At 44.4% G+C, this 26,732-nt stretch overlaps 2 protein-coding genes across 4 annotated transcripts in view; one reads left to right on the top strand and one right to left on the bottom strand.

The window, feature by feature from the left end:
* LOC6502902 overlaps nucleotides 1–26,732 on the top strand; it is a 90,031-nt gene that overhangs the window by 44,585 nt on the left and 18,714 nt on the right. For 2 of the 3 annotated variants that reach the window (XM_032455983.2, XM_032455986.2), the window contains 2 exons: nucleotides 3,585–3,658; nucleotides 16,029–16,051. The gene's annotated coding sequence lies outside the window, so the exon portion shown is untranslated. The remainder of the gene's footprint in view (nucleotides 1–3,584; nucleotides 3,659–16,028; nucleotides 16,052–26,732) is intronic. The other variant, XM_032455985.2, reaches the window with a different exon arrangement.
* On the bottom strand, nucleotides 5,508–6,262 carry LOC6503198 (RING-box protein 1). Its single transcript, XM_001963590.4, has one exon. The coding sequence runs from the start codon at nucleotides 6,173–6,175 to the stop codon at nucleotides 5,591–5,593; it is 585 nt and encodes a 194-aa protein (XP_001963626.1). The 5' UTR covers nucleotides 6,176–6,262; the 3' UTR covers nucleotides 5,508–5,590.

The following is a 26,732-nucleotide window of genomic DNA, read 5'->3' as shown; positions in this document are numbered from 1 at the left end:
ATGGGGATGCGGCCGCAGACATTGTTGAGGCCCTCCCCGAGGGCGGATCATAAACAAAATTGCTGGGTTGCTGGCTGGCTGGCTGTGTGCTGTTGGAGCGGCGGTCAAACGCAAAATCTGAGCTGGCTGCCTTAAAGTCAGCATTGCAATTGCCATTGCTGACGGAATTTATGAACAGGAGGGCCATTTTCACAGCCCTCAAACTGTAGCCGATTTTCCGCACACAAGGAAGGGAGCCCGCTGCAGTGCCCCGAGATGGTTGGAGGTTGGAGATCGGAGGTCGGAGGCTGGGGTCCGGATTGAATACATTCCTAGGATAGTACTTATCCAGCTCAGCGCGAACACGAGGCACGGCACTCCTAGTCGGCAAAATGCAAATAACTACATCTGCAAATAATAGTTTAATATTCAGACCCTCAGCCCAGGCACACATTGCAGCTGAAAATATGTTTTTAATTTCTAGCCAGGGCGCCCCAGCCTCCCATTTACTTTGCTTTAATTTGTATTTATTTTCCACATTAAAGATGACTGCGAGGAGCAGGCATCAGCGCCAGGCAACGGCAACGGAACCAGCAACGGCACAGGCAATGCCACCGGAAAAAGAGAGCGAGCCGGGGTGGTTTTTTGGGTTATTTCGTGGGTGGTGCACCACTGCGGTGGTGCAGAGTTTATGGCCCAACGGGGGTATGTGCTGTGCATGTATGTGGAAGGTGCGAACAGGGCCCTCCAGCAGGGGTTGCAGCATAACATGTACATGTGGGGTGTGTGCAGCTATATATCGTGATCCTTATCGGGGAATGTACTGCTGGATGTGTACAGTTTAGGGGTTTCTGGCAGAAAAAGCAGAGAAATGCATTTCAGGAGTTATTTTTATGTAATTTACAGATGGGGCCGACTGCGTGACCATTCCGCATGCTAATCTGCTGCGGTCTCAAAAATCATTCGAGTAGCCTAGACGCCCAATCGCAGAGCAAGGTGCGAACAACCTTCAGGCTGCAGCTCTTTAAGTTGCCGCGAGAGCAAGCATCGCCTCCGCAGACTCGCACACACTTTTGAACCCAATTTCCGCCTCGTAGTTGGATCTAAGATCCGCCGCCTTGGCACCCAGTGTGGAAACCGCATTAAGTCGCCGTCATTCATGAGTTAAAGAATCGGCAATATCCACCGGCAAGAACAACATCATCAGCATTTGGCGCAGGATGAAAAGTTTTGGCACATCGGATGACGCGGGGTGGGCGGTTTTTGGCTCCGTGCTCCGTGCTCCGGGCTCCGGGCTCGCGGCTCCAGGAGTGACTGCTCGGAAAAGTGCAACGAAAATTTGCATAAGCAATTACGAAGCGCTCTTCGAGGGGATGTGGCAAAGCAAACATTGTGGCGCACCGTCCCTGGGCCCGTGTTTGTGCCCCTCGTCGAGTCGCAGTGCACTGTGGGCGAAATACGCATCAGTTGCTCGGAAGTAAGGCCATCACTACTAATTAAACGGAATTTAATCCATCTCCTAGTTTTCTGACACAGCTGACAATCCGTCAAAGCCGTAATCTGAGAGGATTGCCGTTCCAGTTTAATATTCAAAATACTTCATTGAGTGAATTGAATAAACACCCAAAAGTGATATTATATCTCACTTCCAGCAAGATACACATATTCAGAAACAAGCAGCGAGCTATGCGAGTGTTTTTCTGGAGAAAAACATGTTTGTGACTTTCGGGGAGGCTATTAGGGGCTTCAAGCTTTCGCCCGAAAACAACCCGCCTGCAAGATGCTTCCGGCGTGGCCGCAGCTATCCTAGAGTTGTCGCCAAGTGCCCGCCACGAAATTAGAAATGCATCAAAACAAGCAAAACAAGCCGGAGAAATGAAACTTTCTTGCGCTTAAGTGCAAGGTGTGTTGAAAATAAGATGAGTCCTGGAAAGGCGAGACCGAGTTGGAGGCGGCGGGCGGACTGAATAAGTAATTCGGGGAGTGCTGGGGCTGTGATGAAATATGATCAAAGAATTTGCCTGATGAACTGACAAATTCAGTTGCTGATTTGCAAACCAAATGCAATTTCAGCCCAACATCTACTCCATTCTGCTGCACGACATCGAGTACAGCTGGGCCGTGTCAATTGTGTTTTCCGATTTTTATCACAATTAGCAGGGAAGTCGACTTCTTCCATCAGCCGTATGTCAATCGCTGCAGCAGTCGCATTGTCGCAAAACGTGTTCCGGCTTAAAGCCACTCATCAAGTCTTCAGCAGGCTGCATAACTTAAAGAGCAGAAGCATCGTTTTTTTAATCAAAAATATTGCAATTGATTTAATCAGCGCGTGTTTCAATTTGCCCAGCACTTGAAAACCGGCTTACTATACACGTTAGAGTACACGTTATCTTCCACAGTAGCTTTAAGCAAAACGCATTGAAAGTTAAGGTACAGGAAGGCAGCGCAATCCGACTTATTAAACTCTGAAAATGATTTCTTCAACTTTTTCATCAAAAATGAATGCGCTTCAAACGCATCTTTCAGAAACTACCCAGCAGAGCTGCCATAGAATTCGGTTTGAATGGGAGGATGACTTTGAAAAATGTGTGCGAGCTTAAACAGAGCATCTGCGGCCTAATCATAGGTATGGAGAGGCCTTCCTGGTCCGGATTCATTGAAATACTCCCAGCAAATAGTAGGGAGGGTGCGTCAAGGACCGTGCGGGGTTGTTTGGCTTGGCGAATTTTTCCGGGCTGACCACAATAGGGGAGCGATGTTGCTTCTATTACTGTCAGAATCGCAGCTGTCGCCCGACAATGCAGTGGCTGTTTCTTTTGCATTCGCAATTACAGCCGCAGCTGTCGCAGCTCGCTCGACATTCAACACTCGACATTGGCATGCGGATCCTGGCTTGGACTCGGATTTGAACACCCCTCCGGCGCGCGCCATCCCTTTGCCGTCCTGCTTCCGGGCCTGCTGGCAGATGCGGCCATCCCCCGCCCGCCATCCCCTGGCATCCAGCGGTTGGCATACCTACGCTGAAACAAATCCATCGGCAGTCCGGCTCCAGGAACTTCGATGCACACAACGACACCGGCGACAACCGGATCCGCAGGTACACAAGCCACCAAAAGGAGAGCCAAGCCGAACCGAACCTCACCACCTAACCAGCGGGGGCACCCCCACCCGCACCCACGTGGCGCCCTTGGCAACCTGGGCGCTCTGCCCCGGGTCCTTTTTGTTACCCTATCTCTTAATTGGATGCAACTGGCAATCAACGCTTCTCGTGGGCATCTGTGCGGTAAGGAAGGGCACTGGCGCCCTTGTGGCAGTGGCAGTGCCAGTAGTAATAGACGAAGTGGGAGTGGGACACAGGGTGTCCTAGTCGATTAGGTGTCTAATGAGGCAGCATCAACAGTTGATCGCGGCTCAAGCGGGTGATTGCAGGAAATTCGCCAGTTAATGCGCTCCTCACGGTGCTGGTGCTGGTGCTCCACGCAGCACTCAAGCCCGAGTGAGCACTCAAACTAAAATGTTTCCGAAGCCGGGGGCTAATTAGTAGCTCTCACTCTGCGCCCAATTGAGTGCCGGCTCTAATTTATTCATTTGTTTATTCATTGCAGGTGTGCACCGAGGGCTTACTTACTGGCCTCTTGAGAGAAAGCTGGGAAAGAGAAGTCTAGACCAAGTGCCGACGGTAAGTTGCATTTACATAAACGTTCAAGACCCTGTCGAAACTGAGCTTAGAACGAAACAGTCTATGGCCCTCTAGATTTAATATGTTGGACTGTTTTTGAACCAAAACTAAAGGCTCGAGGTCGAAATTTGAGCCCTGCACGAAAACACTCAATTTTATCTACTTCCAAGTTACTCCATACTCGTTTTCGGTAGATACTGTTAAATTATCTTCAAAAACAGGTAATCGACACAAAAGTATGCCATGTACTTGTATTTTTTTTTTGTCTTGCCGAAGCTAATATCGGCAGACAAAAGCTTATATCGACCGACACAAAATATACAAATCGTCTTGCTACTCGAAAAAAATAATAGAGCTATGCAAGGATTACATAAAATCCCACTGGACAGCGAAGACTTTTATAGAAGATCCAAAACTATAGATGCTTCTAATAAATTAGAGATATTTGTTGATACAATAAGAATACCATCGCCCTTAAGGGGTTAGGTGGGTTTACTCTGCCAAAGAAAGGGCTATTTTCAATCATTTTTTTATATAAAGAATGGAAAATTGTATTAAAATTTTAAGTTTCTTAAATATACATATTTGAAGAACAATTTCTGAAGTTTTCAGAAAGAAATATTAAACAGTCAGCCATTGAGACGTCATTTCTGGTGTCCCCTCGGAAAAGAGGTGCTTGCGCGTTGACAGCCCAATGCCTGACAGAATCATCCGAAATGGAGAAACGAATATTTTCTTTTAGTATAGACCTAAAACTAGAAACTGAACGAAGGAAAAAAAAGGAGTGAAAATTGGATTTTTGGGACACCTTTTTGGAAAAAAATGCAAATTTTGGTGACATTTTTTTTAAACATTTATTTTTTTATAAATAGTTTTTATAAATTTGATTAAGATCGGTTGAATAGTTTCCGAGACATCTTGACAACCGACTTTTAAAACATAGTTTTGAGTAAAACGCGTTTAAAGTTTGCGCTCTGCCTATACCTGACCTCGAGCGTCCACCTTTTCAAGGCTGTATCTCCGAAACTTTTATTCGAATCGACTTGAAAATTTTAGAGAATGTTCTCAAGATTCTGTAGAAGTTTATAAAAAAAATTTTTTATTTTTAAGCTGCCAAATCCGCCTAACCCCTTAACAAATCCACGCGGTAATTCTACCTAATCGGCGTCTAACACGACAATTCGAAGTTGAAGAGAAAACGGTGCAGAATGATTTTAATGATTTTTATTGTATGTCACAAAAACCGATCCATTTGAAATTTCAAACTCTCGATAGTTCGAAGTATTATTAAGGTCCCCTCGGGCTTCGAAATTAGAATCATCGAGAGTCGAGAGTGAATAGATTGGATCCAGTCGGCTTTCAGACTTCTGTCGGTTTATTTACACTAACTTTCGACTCTGTTCTAAATGAAAGGGCTCGCTGCCAGTGGCTCCAAACACACTCAACCGAGATAAACATTAGACGCACAAAGGCCGTAAAGCATCCCCGAAACCACAGCCGATGCAAGGGCCACTCGCATACGCGGATTTTCGCAGCCCCTACTATAATTGCGAAATGAGGCGGAGCAAAAAATTGAAAAGAAAAACACTAAATTGCGGCAAACGGCGCGCCCGAGGCTAGGTTGTATGATATTTTGCTCCTAAAACTTCCATCATTTTCATTAAAGTTGAAAAGAACTCTCCGCCCGCCACGATGCCCCTTCTAAATGATTCCCCCTTGCCCAATGTTTCCATGTGGCTGGAAATTAATTCATGACCGCAACCACCCCCTGCTCGCACCCGCACCCCTACCCCGCCTTGGTCCCGTGGCGGTCCAATATCCGGGGTCGAACGGAAGGAGAGTCAGTTCAGAAGTTTAAAAGGAACCACCACGGAACCCAAATCGGGCTCTGAACTCGAGAGCGTTTATTGAGCGCTGGAAATGAACCTCAAACTAGCGGCCGTACTTCTGGAACTCCCACTCCCGGTTGTCCAGAGGGCACACGTGGCGCGTTTTCAGCCAGCGGGAGATGCAATGAAAATGGAAAGCGTGGTTGCACATCCCCCAGGCTACGGTGCAGTCCTCGAACGAGTTGAGGGTTGGGTTGGCCTGGCATTCAATGCACAGGTCCATGATCGGGTTGCGGCAAATGGCGCAGTTGTCTACGACAATGTCCCAGGCCCACAGCGCCACGGCATTCCACTTCTTGATCACGAAGCGCTGCTTCGACTTTTGGCAGTTGACGCTGCACGTCGGCATATCGTCCAAGTCCATCTCGTCCTCCGCCTTACCCGCAGCCCCCAGCTCCGTCTCTATTTTTCCATCCGCGTCGGCCTTCGCCGCCGCCTCGTCTAACACCTGCTGTGACTTGAACGGAGCCTCGTCACGCAGAGGAACATTGGATCCGGTGCCGGCGATCCCGATCCCGAAGACCATCCCTGCAGCCGTCGGGTCGATGGCCGAGGCATTCACTCCATCGGCAGCGGCGTCGTCGGCCACGTAGAGCTCAGATCTGCTTGGCTCACTAGTGTCGTCCATCACGCAATTGGCCAAATTTAAGTACGAAATGTAATAAAGACTATCCAAATAACAGACTAGAAATCAAGTTTGGAGTGTGGCAGTTCGAAAAGGAGACTGGCCGCCCGTCCGATCCCATTCCGGAGAATACTTCATTCACTCTCCCTGGGCACTAGATCGTATTACAAAGTATACGTCTAATGGAGTAATGAAGCGAGCGGGAGTCGCTCCTTCGTCCAGGACACAATGCCCTGTGCTGCCCGTTTCCAAAGCCAATCAATTTCCTATTTTGACAATATCGAAAAACGATTTTCTTTTCGATTGGCAAATGCTTTAAAATGACCGAATTGATTTGTTCCAAAAGAACACACACCACACACACACCAAACAACAAAAAAAACAAAAAACAAAGAAAATGAGAAAAAATGGTATGGCCCTGTGCCCAGTCCCCTCTCCACGGCCGAGGCACGCACAAAATGTTTTATGGGTAACCGAAAACGATTCCCAAAGCAAGGAGTTGCCAAGGCCGGACCCTAAATTACGCTCATTTACAGATTCATTTGAGCGACACGCCCCGGCCATTGTAGCTCCTGCTCCTGCTCCTGCTACGGGTACGGGTACGGCTGTGGCTCTGGCTGAGACTCCGTCTCCTGCTCCTGCTCCGGTGTTTGCCACTGCTACTCGGAGCGTGGCATGCATTCCAAATATGTTCATTACCGAGACGCTTACCCTTTGGCTGGGGGCCCAGGGATGCGGCGTGGCGGCGGAGGCAGAACCTTGTAGGCCGTACCGCAACCCGTCGACCTTTGCTCGGCTCCGAAAATTTTTGGCATTTTGTGTTAGTATATTTATTGGGACCGGACCAAGTCAAAGGAGATACACAGCCGCTCTGACAGCTGGAACTACTTCCGTCGCCGGACCGTCCGCCCCAGGCCAGCTGCGCGCCTCGACCCGATGCTGTGCCTGCCTGCCGGACTAACGGAGCTGTTTGGCTTGGACTCAGATGCGATCATACATCCATACATATGTGTATGTTGTAATCGCACGATTATATTACAAAATACACAATCGAAAAGAGTAAGCCGGCTGATTTGTTTTTGCAATCGGGACTTATTCAACCAGGCGATTCTCGAGCAAAACCCTTGTCTATCGCCCTTTCGGGGTGTATTAAAGTCCCGAGACGCGAACTTTTGGTGAAGATAGGGTTCATTTGTTGTGCTTTTTTCATAGAAATCCGTAAAATTTTCATTTCAATAAAAAGAATGCAAATATTCCGAGATGGTCCTTAAAAAGGGGAAATATCCTCTCCTACAAGGTTGAATTTTAATTATTCTATTGAGAGTGTCAGTCCGTGATGAAAAACAATTTTTTCGAATAAATTTTTTTTCCATAAATCGAATCTATAGTTAATGTAGAATATGTGGGTAAATATTTCAATGTTCGCCCGGGTTACAAAGCTATAGCGCTGAAAAGAAATTACTTTGAACGCCCGGCAAAGGGTTCTTCAACTTCAACGTTTTTCTCGAAACCAAATGGTTATGAAGATATTTAAAAAATGGCCTTGAAATTTTAAGGACAGCGGGTCTATGGCCAAAACTTAAAGAATTGAAAAAGCTTTTTTTTATAAAAAAAAGAAAAAAAGGAAGTTAAACAAGTTTATTTTTTAATGAAAAGTCGTACATAACATTTTTTTCAACATTTATTTATCTATTAGATCACGTAGCCACAGAGGTACAAATTAAAATTAAAATTACTATTTTTGTATTTCCAATCACCCAGTTGGGCTGATTTCCATTCCTAATAGCCAGGAGAGATTCTTATTTTTGGTACACCACTTCATCTTGCAACTTCCTTAATATCAATTTCACCTGGAAATTAAAAACTATAATTATTATTAAAAATATACATAAATATACTGGATTGTATGCTTAATTTATGGTATAAAATTCGAAGTTCATCTTCAATGAGCCGAAGAAACAATTTTCCAAAAATCAATCCAAAAATATTCGTATGTTTCCAATGAAAATAAAAGGAAGGTAATATATTTAAACGCCCACACTAGAGCAACTCCCCAAGGCAGCCTCATCGATTTAATAATTGGCTATGATTCTATTGATTCATCTGATTGCTTTGGGCCTCCGATTCCGCTATTTTTTATGAAAAGCCCAAAACAACTGTTGAATTATTCAAACTCTTTCTAGGAAGAGATATTTAATTATTGGCTCCAATATCGCACTTTTCCCACCAAAGACAATGGAGGATAATTGCCTTTAAAAAATTCCCTGAAACATAACACCTCCCAGAGGCATACATATAATCAGGCCTTTGCCACCACCGATTTTTAAAGGCATTTTTCGCGCCGACATATGTCTGCTCCCTGGTGGGACCTGCCCTTTTTAACAGGTCTTTCTGCCAAATTTTGTACACATTAGTGTTCTCACCGCCCCACCAGAAGGTCTAAGGTATCCCTAAGTCGGCGACTGTTGGGGAAAAATCAGTGGTGGCGTTACATTTGGCTTCATTTTAGTTTTGTTTTCGCTTCCATTTTGCTTATCGCACAATCGAAATCTGAGCCGGGGCCCAGGAGGAATGGCGCGGTGATAGCAAATGCATGATTTATTCAGGCGCTCCACATGTGTGCGGATGGGTGTCCAGCCGGCCTGTCTAGTTGTGAACTTGGCACTACGTACGTGTGCCGTGCCGTGCGTATTGGAAAACGGGATGGTGTAATTAGGCGTTTTTATGGTCGCTTGGACGATAATTGAAGCCAGGGGGCGGGAATACGGGCCCTACTGTTAATATAGTTGGACACGCACGTGCTGCTCGTACTGCCTGGGAGATTTACACCAAAAAGCATTTATCGTAATAGCTGCGTATCTATGTGCACGGAGTAATGCGTCCATGCGATGGTTTCGGATTGGGTGGAGCACCTCCCTGTGAATCTCTATGTCGTCACCCCGGCCCTGCATCTTAACGAGTTATTTTCCACCAGCCCTGGGCACTGGCGGATGGAAAGTTGGTGGCTTGAAAGCCAAATCAGCCCACTTTATTTAAACAACAAGCCGACAAAGATGTACTTTTGGTACAAATAATTGCCCGAATAAGTTACAAGTGATTAAAAACCATTGTAATTCACATTAAGTATACATCCAAATAGTGCCGCCCTTCCAATGCCAGTATCCATAGAGATAATGCCGTTTACTGCTTAAAGAGAGAGAAATTTGTAGAGAAAAGCATGAATTTAATCTACGTTCTCATTAACTTGGTATAAAGAGTGAGATTCCCTTCAAAGCCATACATAGAGCATACCCACATAAATAAAAGGTCCTTCTGCGCGAAAAAAGTACAACAAATAAAACAAAACAAAAATTTTAAAACAAAAAGCACTGGACTCCGCGCGCGAGGTCGGGGATAGGCCTTGGCCGTAATATAATTACAGGCATGAGTGAACAATGAAGACTTTACCAGACCCAGCAGGGACAGGAGCACGGGCAGGATCATCTCGCCACTTACAAAGCCAGAAACAAAAACGGCAAACAGGTGTACAAATTGTTGAGAGAAAAATAAACGAAGGCAATGAGGACCAGTCCAACCCGGCCAGCAGGTCATCCGACCATCCGCCCAGCAGCCTAGCAGCCCGGCGCACCCGGGACCCAAGCGGACCCTGCCGCTTTCACTTAAAATTATTAAATTCCAACACTGCGATTAAAACGTACAATAAAGCGTGGCGAGACTTCGGACGGCCCTTAGCCGAAAAGTGTGGAGGCGCAGAGCAAATTTTATTAAAAGCAGCGAGAGTGAAAATGGAAGTTGACACAAAGACGGAGACGAAGCCGAGGTCCCAGAGGGGCAGTGTCCTGCCGTTCTTTCCTTCAGCCCGCACATATCCAGCCCAGATGAGGCCCGGCTCTGTCGAAGCAACAGCTCACCGCAGTGCCAGAAAATCAAAAAAAAAAAATCAATGGGGCGAGGAGCTAAAACAACAAAAGCTACAAAAGCCATTCAGGGGCCAAAGATTTCCCAGACCTGACCTGACCACCTCGAATTCACATTCACGTCCACATTCACGTCCACGTCTGCCGCCACATCTCTGTCCCCTGAGCTGCTTCCAGCGTGAGCCCCTTTTTTCGGAGCTCCCCCGGGGAACGGAACTGCGTTCTGAGCGGGAGGGTGGGAGGGTCCATGGTCCGCTGAGTAGCTGAGCCGCTAAGCTCGGAAACGTCACATCTGATTGTCCCACCTCCTGGGGCCGAGCGGAAAGGACGATTAGGCGGAGGATGCACTGCCCTGCGATATTCAAAGGCGATAAAAAGCTCCCCGCATCTATTGGGGCCAATACTGTAATCTCCGGAAATATCAGGACAACACTTTGTCCGCTTTCAGAAGATCCAGCCGTTATGGGAGCTTCAAAGTAGGCCCCAATTCGCGCAAAGCATCGCCTAAGCTGGGGATTTACTCTTGATTAGATCTCTAATAGCCAGTCAAATGTCTATTCGTATAACTGCCACTGCCGAACTCTTGCCGTGCAAGTATTAAGCTAATAAAGTGTGTGCATATGTAGTGTTGGCACACTGGCAACCAAGTCGCGCCCTGCTTGACCTGTGCATATTAAATAGGCGGGGGCCGTGGAGTCCACTCTCCACTGTGAAAAGTGTTCCGGAAAAATTACCGTTTACAAGAGCCGGTGCCCTCGTTTGAGAAATCTTGACGCTCACTGAAAAAAAAAACAAGAAAAGCCAGTTTCTGGGGAGTCCCTATGGAATTGCATAGTTTTGTGACAGATTAGTAGACGCTAGGTCGAGAGGGGATCGTGACCAAGATTATATACTCTTGGCACGGCAGCCCACATGGGCTGAGATGAACAGAAGTGATCTAAAAAGGGGGTGTACAATTTCGTAACTCCAACCTCGGAACCAAATCTTCGGTCACAAAAGTCTAAATTAGCGTTTGAAAAACTTCTTTTGGCGTTTCTTTTGGCGCTTGGGGCTTCTGTTCAAATACCTCAGCCATTTTAGCTCGCAGCGATTGAAGTATGAGATAGTGATGGTATTTTATTAAATTAACAAAGCACTGTGCTTAGACTTCTACAACGACGTTTCAACTTTATTTTACTATTTAATTTTGCGACATTAGCGACTTCTTCGACTGCTGATCTTGCAAAACTAACTCGCTTCTAACTCCATGCGGATGCACCTTCTGTTGAGCTATTACTATTGTAGATACACGCATTACTTTCTAAAACCATAAAAACTAATGCTTCTTTGGCTTATCGATGCTTCTTGCCTTTCAATAATTTTTAATAATTAAATTTTGATTCTGAAAATTGTTTAATCGTAATCGGGCATCGTAAAGCTTTTAAAAAAAATGAATCAAAAAGAATGTTGTCGAAAGCTAAATTACGCCAATTTTTCTAGCTCCCACTATTGTTAAATATATTCCGCTTTTGACAATTGAAACACGATGGATCTAGTGGGGAAATGGCTAAATTGGCAACACTGATTCCTAGGCGTTTTTGATATTACAAAGAAACAGATAAAACTAGGTCGAAGCAAGAGGCTTGATTGCCCACACATGTGTGTACTTCATGTGTTTTGATCATAAATGTGTATTCATTGTGTGGAAGTGTGTGTGTGTGTGTGATTTGTGCTGCAGCTTTGTTCCATGCAACAGCAGAGTGCAACAACAATCGCGAAAACTGAAACTAGAAACATCACACCACACAGTTCGGTTTATTTCGTTTCTGAAATCCTTTTCAAAATTTGCGGAGCAGAAAACGAGAATTTGTATCTCTGGCTGTTTTTAAAAAGTGCTTTCGAGAGCCACTGATGCGTGGTGTTTATCCCGCATTTCGCCATAAATAAAAAGAGTCACCGAAGGAAGGCCTCTTGCCTGGACAATCCGACTGTTTTTTCAAGTGCACGGACGCAGGAGAGTGGGGCTGTGCACACGAGCATTCTGCATCGTATCAGTTGGCATTTGCACATTCAGGGAATTGTTATTTCTATCCCCAACGCGTTGTTGGCTTGTCTGTTTATTTATCTGCTTGCTTGTTTTTCTTTCATACTCCATTATGCGCATTAATATATTAATGCACATGTGTAGGGTTCTGGCGAGTGTGTGTCAGTGGGCGAGTGGAAAGAATCGCTGAAATTGCGCAATTAAATGGCACAAGAACAGCCACAAGACCACCGCCACCCACCCAGAGCATATACCTTACAATAAGTATTAACCGACGTCAGCCTCAGCCTCAGCCCCAGCCACTCCACCCATCCTCGTCGGCGGCAGCAACAATCCATGGCTAAGCTGCGTTGCATTCTGCGTGCTCTTCCATTTCATTTGCTCACCTTGCGTCATCCGCCTCCGCACTGAGCAAAAAGTGCGTGTGCATGGCATTGGCTCTTGAGAAAAAAGTGCCCCACTAGTGGGATGGCGGGAGGGCGCAGCTTTAATCATTTTTTACCAGATTAAGTGACCCGCTGGCGTGCCGAACCGAACGAGGCAGAGTTGAATCAATACTTTTCGCCTTCCTCAGTTTATTCATGATAAACAACTCCACCACCACATCTTATCTGTTATCTGTTTGGGAATGCGCCCCATAGCAAATATTTCTTCATGTGTATTGTACCTTCCCGCTGCAGTTCGTTATCTGCCTCGTACCTCGTAGTTCGTACCTTGTAGCTCGTAGCTCGGCTTTGCGACGTTGTCTGGCGTCGCTGTGGCTGTGGCCTGCTTCCCTGCCGTCAATGGGCTGTGTCTGTGTCCATGGTTGTCGTTGTTATTGCAGTGGTTGCTGTTATTGTTATTGGTTTATCCGCCGTATATGTTCCGGTGGCACGGTCTTATCGTTCTGCATTTTGCCATTGCCGTGCCACCGCTTCTCGTCCTCGCTTCAACCTATTAGCTTCAACTATTGCGGCCCCTTGCAGCATTTCGTTTTTCGCTTTTGTTTTCCTCGCCGGCTTATGCTCTATTTAAAAATTTATCAACAATTTGTCGGCGTGTAATATTCGTACGAATGTGGAATTATGTTTCCATAGTGAGCAAATAATTGTTTAGGAGGTGAGCGTGGACCATGCCTAATCAATTCGACTTCCCAGCCACTTACGTATGTGCATATGTAAGTACTCTCCACACGGATATGCATATCACACACATGCCCATGGACAAAAAGGCGGCGTTCCAATGTGTCAGTCCTAGTGCTTATCCGTACATGGATCTGGGGCTTATAACTTACTACGAAAAGTGGCTGAAACAGGATCTGAGAGCAATCCTATACATTCATTAGTGCGAGTCAGTTTCTTTGACTTAAGCATCCGCCAAACTTGAAATCTTCTAAAAGGTATTCTAAGAATACTTACAAAGAAATTAGAGCCCTTAAATGAACTGATAGCTCCCGCTGAGAAGGATAAAGACTTCGAGTTGAAGTATCTTTTCTCTACATATTTGTGTGAAAACGTACATATGTGGAGTACAAACTGTGGGGGAATAACAATTCCTTTTTGCAGAGAGTCTAATTTATTTTTAGGTCGGAAGCGTGAAACACAGTGAAGGGGACATTTCAGACTCACATTTTTGATCAGGATCACCTCCGGAGTAGCACTGTCGTCTGTCTCACTGTTGCTACGCGAACTAGTCCGCTCAAAGGTGACGATAATCACTTGTTTCGGACCACACCTTCTTCATATTTCATACCTTTATGTTATAACATATTTGCTTACATTTGGTATGTCACGGTCTAGAAATCTTTGGTAGTTGAATGAAGTGATGCTGTTCTTGAATATTTACTATGCCACTGAATATTTGGCAAATCCTTCTGTAAATTATATGCATGAGTCTTTTCCATGAGCTTTCCATCTCGAATAAATATTGCAGTCGAAGGCCCTAGCAGCAGAATTGGATATGTTATTTTTTAGACTTGGTTCTTAACTCCAGCTATCATGTAAAATTATTAAAATTAAGCAAATTTCTAATATGCCATTTAGTTATTTTTTTTTTTTTTAAGTTATTACTATTTACTTTCGCGCTTGTGCGTTCAGAGCACTGAAATATACAAATTTCCTGTTATAACTTGGGTGTAATTGGAGTTTGAAAGACTCTTTAGGGATCCTGATTTTAGTAAACTGATGCGTTCTACGAACTGTCATAAGGATCGGTCAACTATATCATAGAGCTGTCATATAACTAAACGATCGAAAAGCCATAACTTCCGTGATTCTGCATTTAGATGCTTGGGATTAAAAATTCGTGTACATATACATATATATATACATATACATATACATATACATATACATAGAAGAAATGCGTCTGATACTGAAATTATTATATGGATCAACGAACCAAATAACTATGTACATCTATGTGTGTATATATACATAAATATCATATAACTTCAGCTCTGCTCCAAATTAGCTCCAAGTTAGAAATTCTTGTTTTAAAACACACAAATACAAAAATAAATCCAAATAGACTAAAAAGTATGTACAAAATAATGGTTTTCCGAGCAATTATGAATGTTTTTTCTCCTAATATTCCCCCAATGGCTTAGGAAATGTACCAAGAAGAAGTATCAACTGATTCAACAAGTTAATTGCATCAAAGAAAAGCTAAAATAACACTAAAAACGTCTTCCCATGAAGAAAGAAATTAGCACTTTGTATCAATTGGATAAAATATTAGGGTCTAGACGCGGAGCGCAAGCCGTATAAAGCTCGTTAATTATTTCAAAGAAAAGTCTTTGTTTGGCAAACAACCTAGAAGTTGCTAACCGAATCCTGTGATCCTACGAACCACATTTTTATGTACATTTCATTCAGTAATTCAGTTTATTTTTCCAAGTCATACAAAATGTAACGTTTGAAAAGTCGAACAATGTCCCAAAACATGTGGATTCGACTCCAATGCTGGGAAGAATGCGTAATGGCATTATTGAGTTTAGCGAAAAGACACCTCTTAGGTTTACCGGAATGCTGTGCTGGATGGATTGGGCGCCTGAGGCCAGAAACTCTCGAAGTTGGTCGGGCGTCTTTGGACAGAAACACTCCAATTAGATTCAAAAGTACGCCAAGATATGCCATTTTTGAAGCTAAAAATATATCGAGTTTGACGCCTCCGGGCCCTGGCCGCTCTGAGGAGCACGGCGTAGTGCAAAATCAAAACGGAATTGATAATAAAAGTACGCATAAAAGCCGAAAGCGAAGAGCGTGCACTCAACTGGGCGGCAATGGCGGCAAGGGCGGCAAGGGCGGCAAGGGCGGCAAGGGCAGCAGGGGCAGGAGCAAACAAAATGTGAAAGCAGGAAAGTTTTCGGCACACAAATGGAATTCCCCCAACAGTTTTGGGTATATAAATCTAAATGAGCTTAGTGTGTGTAACGGCGCCGACAAAAAAGATTTATTGTTTGATTGTGCAGCGACCACGCCCCCCTACTGCCCCTGCCCCGGAGGCCCCGGAGCCGCTCCCACTGCTGGGCCTGGAAGGCTCAAAGCCTGTCGATTTTATGAATTTTATTTCGGTTTCGAAACCATAAAACATTCAAATACGCTTCGAATACCTTAGTACTACAAATGCGCCCCCTCCCCACCCCGGGCTAACCGCGTATATTTCTTTTTCAATTCCGCGACAGGCCGTATAACAAATTTGTGCGATTTTGGCGAGAATTGAATTTTTTATGATTATAAAGCCGGCGTCAATTTTTCAGCGCACCTCAAGCCTCCCATTTATTACAATTTTACAATTTTCAGACGGCGATGGGAAAGTCCCCGACATAGAAAGATATAAATAAAAATTATTGCCGAATTGCTGTGGGAATGCACACTCAATTCTTTTCATTTCTTCAAATCATCGCTGAAATTTCCCCTCTCTCTACTTGCAGGTCAACATGCTTGTGTTCTACGGGTAAGTGGCTCATAACCTGTGTCCCGGTCCCCACCTCCCCTCCAACGAATCGGATGCCAACCGGAGTGTCCTTCTGAGAGCGACAGCTTATGCATTGTCATTTAGTTTAGTCATGAAGGACATTGTTTCATTCATTTTCAGCGGGAATTTCGCTCAATAAGAATGTCCGTAAGAATGTGGACGTACAGGCCCGGATCGGTCGACTATATACCATAAACATTACTTTGGAGATTTCGAAGATGGAAGGCTTTCTTCGGTTTCCATTTTTGGCCAACTGATTTTCTCAATTTCCGAAATATTCATTTTAAATACATATTATTCGAATGTGGTTGAACTCTGAAACTCTCTTAGAACCATCCAACTATATCCCATATTTTCGATAAATATCCGAACCAATACACATATATGAGTACTAATTATTGAAAATTTTGAAATTATTGAAATAATTATTGATTATGTTTTTTATTTTTATTTTTGTTAATTGAATCCCACGAAGAAGACCTTAATCTCATGAATTTTAGTGTCCGATTCCCAAACCCTATTGCCTAATTTATTATTGTTATAAAAAATAGAAAAGTTTATAAAACTAGACCAACCTAATGATATAGCGCTAGCTATGGTGGCCTTTGGCTATGTGAGTTAGTTCAGTGAATAAATTGCGCATTATTTTTTATCGTTCGACTGCTAATAAAAAATATACGTTTATGTGTCTATGCTAACACTTTCCTGCTAAAATGTTGTAGCATTCTCTTAATATTAGTTTTGTTCGGCGATAGAATCGGTTGATATATATATAGTTATTGAGATATATATAGTTATTGAGATATTCGCCAAAAAGTGTCGGAAAAGCGTAGGTTGCCCTTTTCCAAGGGGTAGTACCATTTTCTTTTAAATGGTAATGCAGATCGACAGGGATTAGTTCCCTGATTATTAAAAGGTATTCTGTTCCTATCATTTTTATTTTTTGATAAAAAAAGGAATAAACATATATAGGATAACCCAACAGGCCTTAGCTAGACTTCGCCCAAAATTGATTCCCTGAAGGAAGTTGCATAAATTTAGGATAATAAGCAGCCAGGCCCCTGCCCAAGTGAATAACAGCTCCGTTAATACTTCGGAAGTAAACAGAGCACATATTTTATTAAAAACTAAGTACTTTAACTGCAGAGATGTGAATATGTAGTGTTCCACTTTGAAATATTTTTACAACCTGAAATGAAGGGAGAATCTTCGCACATCGTTCGAGGCCACTTAACACTTTGTTGCTTTTGGGTCAAAGTGCGAAAGAGTGCATCGAAATTGCCCAATTTTGTGTCTCATTCTTCGCTGGCAGTTTGCAGCACTTCCGCCGCTACAAATTGCGAGACTTTTATGCGTCCCTAGAGCTCCACGGAAAATAATTAACATGTCAGTTCGGTTTGCTCATAAAACTCTAGCCGGGCACACAACACACAAGCACACACACACCCACACACCCACAGTGACTGCTTCAGAGAGAAGCGCACTTCCGCCCACACACGCAGGCACATCCACATCCCCACAGAAAGAATGTTTATGCTTGGCCAGTGTTTGCTGGTGTATTGTTGTGCTCTTCTGTTGTGCTCCACTTAGAAGAGAGAGGCCAGCGAAATTCCGTTGAAAATTTCTTTAAAAGAAAATTTTCTGCATTTTAATGGCAAAAATGTGTAAGAAATCAAAACAAGCCTCGCAAGGAAGCAGAGCAGGCGGAGTGGAGCAAGTCGGCGTTTGCTATAGCAACTCTGGCCTAAGCCACTCATGCAGCGCCGGCACAATGGAGGCGGCGGCGGCGGCGGCTCACACACATATGCTTGTGTGTACATGCAAGAGTGGCGTATACAAATAGTAATATGAAACGGGGAACAAAAACTTGAACAAAGTGGAAGGAGAGCAAGAACTCCAAAGGAGCCAGGTCTACACCGAGAGAATAGAATCAGTTGGCTTGGATTGCTTAGATGGCATTATTCAATGACAATTAAATTCCGTCGCATAGTTCTTCAAGAGACTGGCCCAGCACACAAACAATTGTCAAAGTTTTCAAATTTGAATTTGAACAATAGTGTAGCTTCCTAAAGGCGTCGAAATAGACACCTCCTTCAACGTTACTATCATGACACAATAACTACAAGGCAGTCTCGTCGACAAAATTACAGATTTTGACCCTATGGCGTAATAAAAAGGCAGCATATTTTTCAATAATTTAATCTTTAACAATTTTGAGATTAAAGATTAAAGATTCTTGACTCTAAATAAAATTGTGCATAAATTAAGTAGTCTTTTTGAACACCCAGACTATAGGGTAAACATCATTTTAAAATTTTAATGTTCTATAACTTTCCGATTTAAAGCACTGGTTATAAAAATCGAACGAAATGCCAGTTACGAGACTAACTTATATTTATTGTATCATGATTATTATTACATATAGTTTGTTTAAGATCATCAGTAAAGTCTCGAAGAAAGTCTTTCCTACGAGTGGGGGCATAGTCAGGCAGGTTATAACTGCTGTGGGGCTTTAGCCAGGAGCATAATGTCGATCAGGACGCTACCATTGGCTATTTGAATAAAACTTAATAAACATATTTTGAATATATGCATATGTATATGCAGTTCGAATCCCCTTAATTTAAGCAAATCTCTGAAAAATGTTGTAAATCAGCCACTGACTAGTGGCGGTTTTTGTCCGAAAGCTTTTATGCGTGATTATAGCTTGTGCGTATGATTTTTTATAAAGCTACTCCTCGGAGCCCGAAACTAGAGTATTAAAATGATCTCCATTTCTTGCAGTGCGCAGTGTGAAGATTAAATGTACGGGCAGAGTGGTCGCCTCGGTTCTAACAATTCTAAGTCACGACTCTCGGTGTCCCCGACCCTGCCTACCGCCCGACCGCCGTCCACCTTGGCATGGCTAATGAGTTTCGCTCCACTTTTGCCGGCGCGCTCTCCCCCCGCACTCCAGCACACTGTCGCTCTCTTGACGGCACTTTGCATGCAAATTGCGCTCGATTTGCATACTTTTCGCATGCACTGGGATGCATATGCAAGGAACATTATGTGCGGCCAGGCGGCCATTCTGCATTGTCTGAGTGCGAGTGTATGGATGTGCCAACGTAACAATGAGTTACTTACAAGGCGCCGATCCTGCCTGAGCTCGTAAAGTTTGCTCTGCGACTAGTCGCCGCATAACTGATCCGGGGATGAACTTTCGGGAGCCCCCACCTCGCACAGTTCCTACATTTTTTTCACTAAAATCAGTGGTTTTTTCGCGAAAACCAAACAGCTTTTCCGTAGAGGAAAAATTGCACTTCTGGCATTAATTTGAAATATTTTCGGCATTATTGCAATCAATGTACCTTATGTATCCTTATCCACATCGTACTAATTTCGTTTTTTCGCCTAAGCACCCTTTATGGAAAATCTGTTCACACTTTTTAATAAAATATTCTCCATGTAGGACGAATTACTTTATGAACAATCAAGGCAAACTGATACTCTTGCAGTCAAACAGCGCTTAGCGCTTAGCGCGTTATTGTTGAGATATATACACTGACAGAAAAAGAGTACTAATTTTGAGAACACACATTTCCTTAAACAAATCTGAGGCGTTCTTGAATCGAGCAGACTAGGGCTTAGGGGAAAATATGAAGCTGCTAAAAATATAACTTTTACGCAGCACGGAGCAAAAACGGAACTCTAGAGAATATTTCGCGCGAAACCTCGTTAGGGATAGCCCAAGGATAGAGTTCTCGGTGATGTGTGAAGGCTACCGGGTTCAAGCCGAGCGCTAGAATTCCATTTTTTTGTTTTTCCACTCATTATTTATTGTGTTTTTATTTTGTTGATTTGTTCAAAACTTTATACTTCTATTAAGACCATAAAAAACGAAATAGGACTAGACAGTAAACACGGGTGTGATTTGGAAAGTGATATTTCGACTTGAACAATGGCTGAATGGTTAAATGGTTTCATTATTAAGCCCTGACAATAGGAACTTTTGACCAAAATTATAAAATCCAGTTTCACCACATTTTTCGTTCTTTAAATCTAACTTTCTGATTCGTACTTAAAATAAGAATTTTATTCTTGAATGAAGTAAAGTTATTCTTGGTCGACTTCCAAGTGCATTCGTACTTGGTTTAAGTACGGAATTCTTTATTGCTCTCTAAGTTTAGGAAGTAACAGATGTAGTTTGTCGATCCTTAAGGCTATTTCGGTATCAGATACAAACAGATAATAACTATTGTTGAACATTATTGTTGAAAACAATGCCAAGTTTCTGCCGTCAAAAACATCAAGTTTCCAGTGGAATTTCCAATTGTTCAGTTATACAGAAGCTATGGTGTATTTATTTGGATAGATTGCTTTAAAACTAAGAGACTATACCAGGTGTGTTTGTTGAAGTTTGCCGGTTTCACTCAGAGATGTCGCTGGCGATATGTATACATTGGAATAATTTCGCATCGATGTCATATTTTTCTTTGGGCATTAAGCTTTGTAAATACAGAAGTTACATTCATCCAAAGTGATAGTGTCACAGTTGTTCATGTCAGTGAATATGTCCAGTTTTGTTCCAAATAAATCGCATTTGCGGCATTCGTTGCTTCTTTTATTTCATCAGAAGAAAAAAGCAGTTGAAGCTCATCGGTTGCTTGTAGATACTTATGGTGAATATGCTCCAGCGATTAGAACATGTGAGACGTGGTTTCGTCAATTCATAAGTGGAGATTTCGATTGAACAGACAATGAACATCCTAGTGCGGCGAAAAAGTTCGAAGACGAGGAATTGCAGGCGTTAGTGGATGAAGACCCAACCCAATCGCAAGAACAATTGGCCCAAACACTCCATGTGACCCGAGGAGCAATAAGCCAACGTTTAAAAGCCATGGGAAAGATCCACAAGTATGGAAAATGCGTACCACACCAACCGAACGATAGACAAATGGAAAATCGAAAAACCACTTGTGAATTACTGCTTCAAAGATTCGAAAGGAAATCTTTTCTGCATCGAATTGTCACGGGGGACGAAAAATGGATTTATTTTGAAAACCCGAAGTGGAAAAAATCATGGCTTTCACCTGGTGAGGCCGGCCCATCGACTGCAAGGCCGAATCGCTTTGGCCGTAAGACAATGCTCTGTGTTTGGTGGGACCAGTGTGGTGTGGTGTACTTCGAGTTATTAAAACCTGGTGAAACAGTTAATAAGGATCGCTACCGACAACAAATTATCAATTTGAATAATGCGTTGATCGAAAAACGGCCGGAATGGGCCCGAAGACATGGCAAAGTTATCTTACAACATGACAACGCGCCGTCTCATACCGCTAAACTGGTGAAGGACACATTGAAAGAACTTGATTGGGAAATATTATCGCACCCGCCGTACTCTCCAGACCTCGCCCCGTCCGACTACCACCTTTTTGCATCGATGGGACACTCACTGGCAGAGCAGCGCTTCGCCAACTTTGAAGAAGTCGAAAAATGGCTCGTCGAATGGTTTGCCTCAAAAGAAAAAAAGTTTTTTTGGAATGGTATCCATAATTTGCCTGAAAGATGGGCGAAATGTGTAGAATCCAATGGTCAATACTTTGAATAAAAAAATTTTCACATTCCCTTGAGAATTAAGTGTTTTCTTTATCGAAAAAACCGGCAAACTTCAACTAACACACCTGGTAATTTAGTGACTATATAGTGTGATTTTAGTGAGTGATTTCAAAGCTCGAAAGCTAACTTAATAGACCCAAGTCGGGTGCTCTGTAGCTGTTTTTCATTTGTGTAACCTGTTTCCAGTTCCCAAGAGGGCTTTCCATCACACCACTACACATGTTGTGTCTCAGCATCTCATCCGAACGATTGTCTGGGCCTTAAAATCTCAGTTCTGGATTAACAGACCGCTTTAAGGTATCGTGTTTGATGTGAAGTGTGTCGAAAATGTCAAGGAGCTCTAGAAAAGGAACCTGCCCCATTTATGTGCAAATTTAGGTGAACTTATTTAGCAACAAATTATATGCTGCCCACTGTTCCGTTCCGATGATTGAGCAGTCAAAGCCAATCAGTCTTCGTCTTTGGCAACGTCCATCCAGTTGGGTCGGAGTTTTCGTGGTGATGTGATGTGTCGTGTCTGACGGCCTTCTGCCGCTCCGCTCTGGGCCCTCCCAGTTCACCCTGCCGCGCCAGTCCAGCCTCTGCACCTCCTCCGAGCGAACTCATTACTGGCACGTGTGCGAGGGAGTGGGCTGAGCCTGCATATTGAACGAGATTGCATGTAAACAATGCTTCCGCTCCGTTTCAGCCCCGTTCGGTTGTTTGGTTGTTTGGCTGTTTGGCTGTTTGGCTGTTTGGCTGCTCGGTTGTTTGGTGGTCATACGCAGACAACACAAACACGCAAACTATTACGAGCTGGGAGGCTGTTAGTTGCACATGACACCATCCAGGCCGCAATCAGACTAACACCAAGGACACATAGGCGTATATCCTATTCCTGCGCCTATTCCAATGACGATGATCATTGCTCACTAATTGCTCCGCCCGTCCAGCTGTGTCCTCGACACTTTTTACAGCACGGATGCGCCGCCTCCCGCAATTGCTCATTTGGCGGCAGAATATTAATGGTGCGCCTCCTTGTCGCCTTGTTACCGATTCTATGCCAGCACATAGAGCTTGTGGTTCCACAAACTTTTAATATTAAATATTGGTAGTGCTTCCGTTTATTTGACATTGAATAATGGTTGACACGTTTCGCCCCGGCGAACTCTGCCTCCTTTCTCTATGCCCTGCACAATACACTTGCGACTTCGGTGGCCCAGCCTATAGTCAAATTTTGTGTTGTGCATGATTTAAAAGGATTCTACGACTTCCACATCAAGTATCAGGCCCTCAAGCAGTCACTTTGTTTACTCGGCTCTGACAGTCCGCAGTGAATGTGCACTTTTGAAACTTTCCCCGCCCGGCTCCTCTGCGAGTTGCTCCACCATTTTTCATGCCACTAGGAAGCCAACTAAGAGCCGAGCAATTGAGAAACGGAGAGAACTGCGAGAAACAGGGAACTGAGAACTGGAAACTGAAAACTAAAACTGAAAACTTTTGGCGCCAGCTTAGCGACGCTCAACTTTAGCTTCCCTCTTTTTGGCATGACTCTCAAGCACTCATTTGTTAAGTTTCTGGCAGCCCCAGTCGAGGTTGCGGCGGAGCAGGTCTGGCTGGATGGAAGGAAGTCGTAGAGCTCACAAAGCCAAGGCTACGCCAGCCCGACTGCCTCCTTCATGTCGCTGCCTACAGCGTTCCATATGTTAATGCATATGGACATAAATTTTGTTGCATTTCGAGTAGTACGTTCTGGCAAGACTCGAGGACGACTACTGACTCAACTGGAGCCTCCAACACCGAACCCCGAACTCCAATCCCGGAACCGTGACCCTTAACCCAAAGCTCGCAACGACACTTGGCCACTCGAAGGAAACCAAATGTAGCCGCACACACATCTCACATTTGGTTAAACTTAGTGGCCTCCGCTGGCAACTTGTCGTGCATGTAAATCAAACCAAATTTGTCCATTTCAATTGCATCCTGCCGAGCAGCAGCACACATCGAACCCGGGATGCCGGAAGACGAAATTTGCATTTTGAATCCGAAGTTCAGCCAGTAAGGCTTCAGTTCAAGGGAGATCCTGAAGGAGCTGCCGGGATAGGTCGTAGGGAAGGAGTTAGCAGAGTGAGAAATGGCATAATTGGGGCTTTGCAGCCACATCGATACTGTGTCACGACTTTGATAGCTTACTCACATTACCCGTGTGTTTGCTCACGTCCCATGAATTCACTGATTACTCTGCTGATTTCGATCAGTAATACGGTCTGCCGGCCAGGGTAAATTTGAGTCGTTTAGGACCGCACGGAGCTTCAAACTGTTTGTCGAGAAGTCATTTGCGAGGCTAGTGCAACGATGAGGCATCCTCGTAGAGTGAAAGATTCTTTTCGCAGAGTGTTTGTGTCTTTAAATTGCCCAAACAACTCTTAATTGTTTTTCCACTGAGGCCAGAACACACGTATGTGTTGTGTTTTAATATCAGAACAGATATCTGGTGCTTAATATATGTACATATGTACGTGTATGCCACACGTTCTATAGGTGGCCGGAGAAGCTGTCAACGCTCTGCTGCGAGACACATAAGCCCGACGATGTTGTTGTCCTGGCAACATTTTTAATCGAAAAATTCCCTCAAATACATTAAAAATTCGAGTAAAAAGCAACGGAGCCGCTCTGCTTTGTGTGCGACCGCAGCGGTCGGAAAATAAAAGTTATGCACAGGCAGCAGACAACAATGGAGTTGCTTCCATCCGAACCAGAAGCATCTAACGCAATCAAACTTTGTTTGCCTGAAAATAGATTAAAACTGCAGAAGTCGTCAAGGCGCAGGGGGGCGGGAGCAATCACCACGGCATGAGCAAAGCCGGAGCTTTCTGTGCTCATCCGCCACAGGACGCCATAGGATGCCGCTTCGATTAAATTGTCTAGCGTACACAGGAGACCGGATGTGGTCGGTTTGGCTGCCTCGAGCCACCGCGGCGTATAAGAAATGCGCTGCGTATCGAGGGCGGTGGGCAGGAAGCCAGCAAGCCAGGAAGCCAAGACACAAAACAGACATCGGTCGGTCAATGCTCCAAACACTTATACTCCAGCTCTGGCTGCATCCGGGACCAAGACCCACTGGCCAGCTGTCCAGTTACCCAGCCAGCCAGCCAACAATCCAGCTGGCGCCCCAAAAGTTATTAATAGTTGGGAAAACCGCTCGACGACGTCTGCAATTACCAAGGCGTATCGACATGGTGACTGGAAAAAATAGCATCCAGCGTCCTGGGGCCCTACACCGACCAGGTACGGCCATCGATTACTATGACAGCAGTTTGCAAATAGCTGGCATTCCTCTGCTCGCCTTGAGTCCTTTGAATCGCCCCAAGTCCCTCCACCGCCATCTCCGGCTTCGTCTTCGACTTCGGCTTCCTGTGGGAACTCCCACTTTCCACTTCCACTTCCCATCACTATGCTCCCGCACACAGCCCTTCGAAAGACTTCATTTTCCTGAAAGTCGCTAAATAATTGTTAAGACCAGCCTCTTGTTCCAGCCATTCTTTATTCCTGCCACTGCGCTCCTGCCACTGCCACTCCGGAGACGTGGAAATCCGAGCCAACCCTTTTCGAGAGGCTCCTCCGAAAGACCGCTGTTTTGTGTGCTCAAATCTCGAGACAATAATTTTTATGGCATAAAATTTTAGTTCTGCTTTTTATAGTTTTTCCTTTCTTTTCCGCCCCGACGGAGCGGAGGGTCGGTCGTGATGGGATGGAAAGCATGGGATGGGAAAGCAATCCTGCAGTTTGCCTTGTCGCCATGTAAAACAAAAGTAAATTGCCATTTTTTTTAAGAACTTATTTTTTAGTGCTCTGGAGACGAGGGAGGCATGAAAGCGACACAAATGGCTTGCGTCAGGGGCTTAGCCCCGCATTACTGTACCGCCTGCCGGACTACACTGGAAAGAAAACGGGGCCGTGTTGGCAAGACGATAGTGCCATTTGCGGTTGTCGTTTGTTCTCGTTCACAGAAGGCTGGGCATCTGGGCTCAGTGCAGCCTTATGGAAGACACTGGTTGGCTCGCTTTGAGCCTTCAACTGGGCCTGAAGAGCTGCGGCAGCCATTCGTCGCGTCTAGACGGCATTTCTTTGATGTTGTGGCAGTGGAAATGGCAAATGGCCTGGCCCAATGGGGGATGGGGAATGGGGTGGAGCCTCGATGGGTGGGGAGTGGAAGGACGAGGCCAGAACCCAGCAACAACGGCCGGAGTTGCAGATATCAAGTAATAAGCCATGCGTATTGCTGTCTCGTACGGCTTCGAAAACATATACAGTGTGGCCACACACACACACACACAACCCCTACTCGCAGCGCCAAGGACAGCCACTGCACGGGACGTTAAATGCCCAACTAATTTCGCGGTAAATGTTCTGGCAACAGATAACCGAATTGAATTCCTCAATAAAGGACCCTGCGAAAAGGCCTGCGATAAAAAATATTCATTTGGTTATAAATTGGATACAAAGACTCTGAGAACCCGAAAAGTGACGGACTTAAGCTCCGCAAAAACCAGAAACACAATCCGCGAAAAGCACATCATGTGTAGAAATTTATATTTGTGCTGTATTTGTGTGTACTCACGCACCAGCCTGCTGCATAGTACGAGGATGAAATCCGTGGGAGCCGAAAAACAGCTATGGGTTCGTTTTCGGTTTTCAAGTCTATTTCGTTTCCCCAGAGTCATGTTTAGGAAACTAACAATTCCTATACCTATTTTTAGCGTGTGAATATACACTCCGCGGCAATAGCACTCATGTGCATGGGCGGTGGAGTGGCATAAGTGGTGTCGTTTTACCCATCTGTGCCTCGGATGACTTCAAGGGATCGCCGTAATATACATAATTTATGGCCCTCGATGGCGAGCATAATCCCGTGAAATATTTAGAAAACTTCCCAATCTTGTGTAAAGATTTGAGATTTTAAACCGAAAGTTATTTTTTATCACTTTCGGTAAGTCACTGGTTCTCCTAAGAAACGCCTCGATATGGTCCTTATAAGCCTAGTTAGGGTCTGTAATCAATTTCAATTACACGTGTCAATGAG

The sequence above is a fragment of the Drosophila ananassae genome, chromosome XL, assembly GCF_017639315.1.
Source record: "Drosophila ananassae strain 14024-0371.13 chromosome XL, ASM1763931v2, whole genome shotgun sequence".
Lineage (NCBI taxonomy): Eukaryota > Metazoa > Arthropoda > Insecta > Diptera > Drosophilidae > Drosophila > Drosophila ananassae.
Note: the sequence above shows the minus strand (reverse complement) of the source record. Positions and strands in the feature narration are given on the sequence as shown.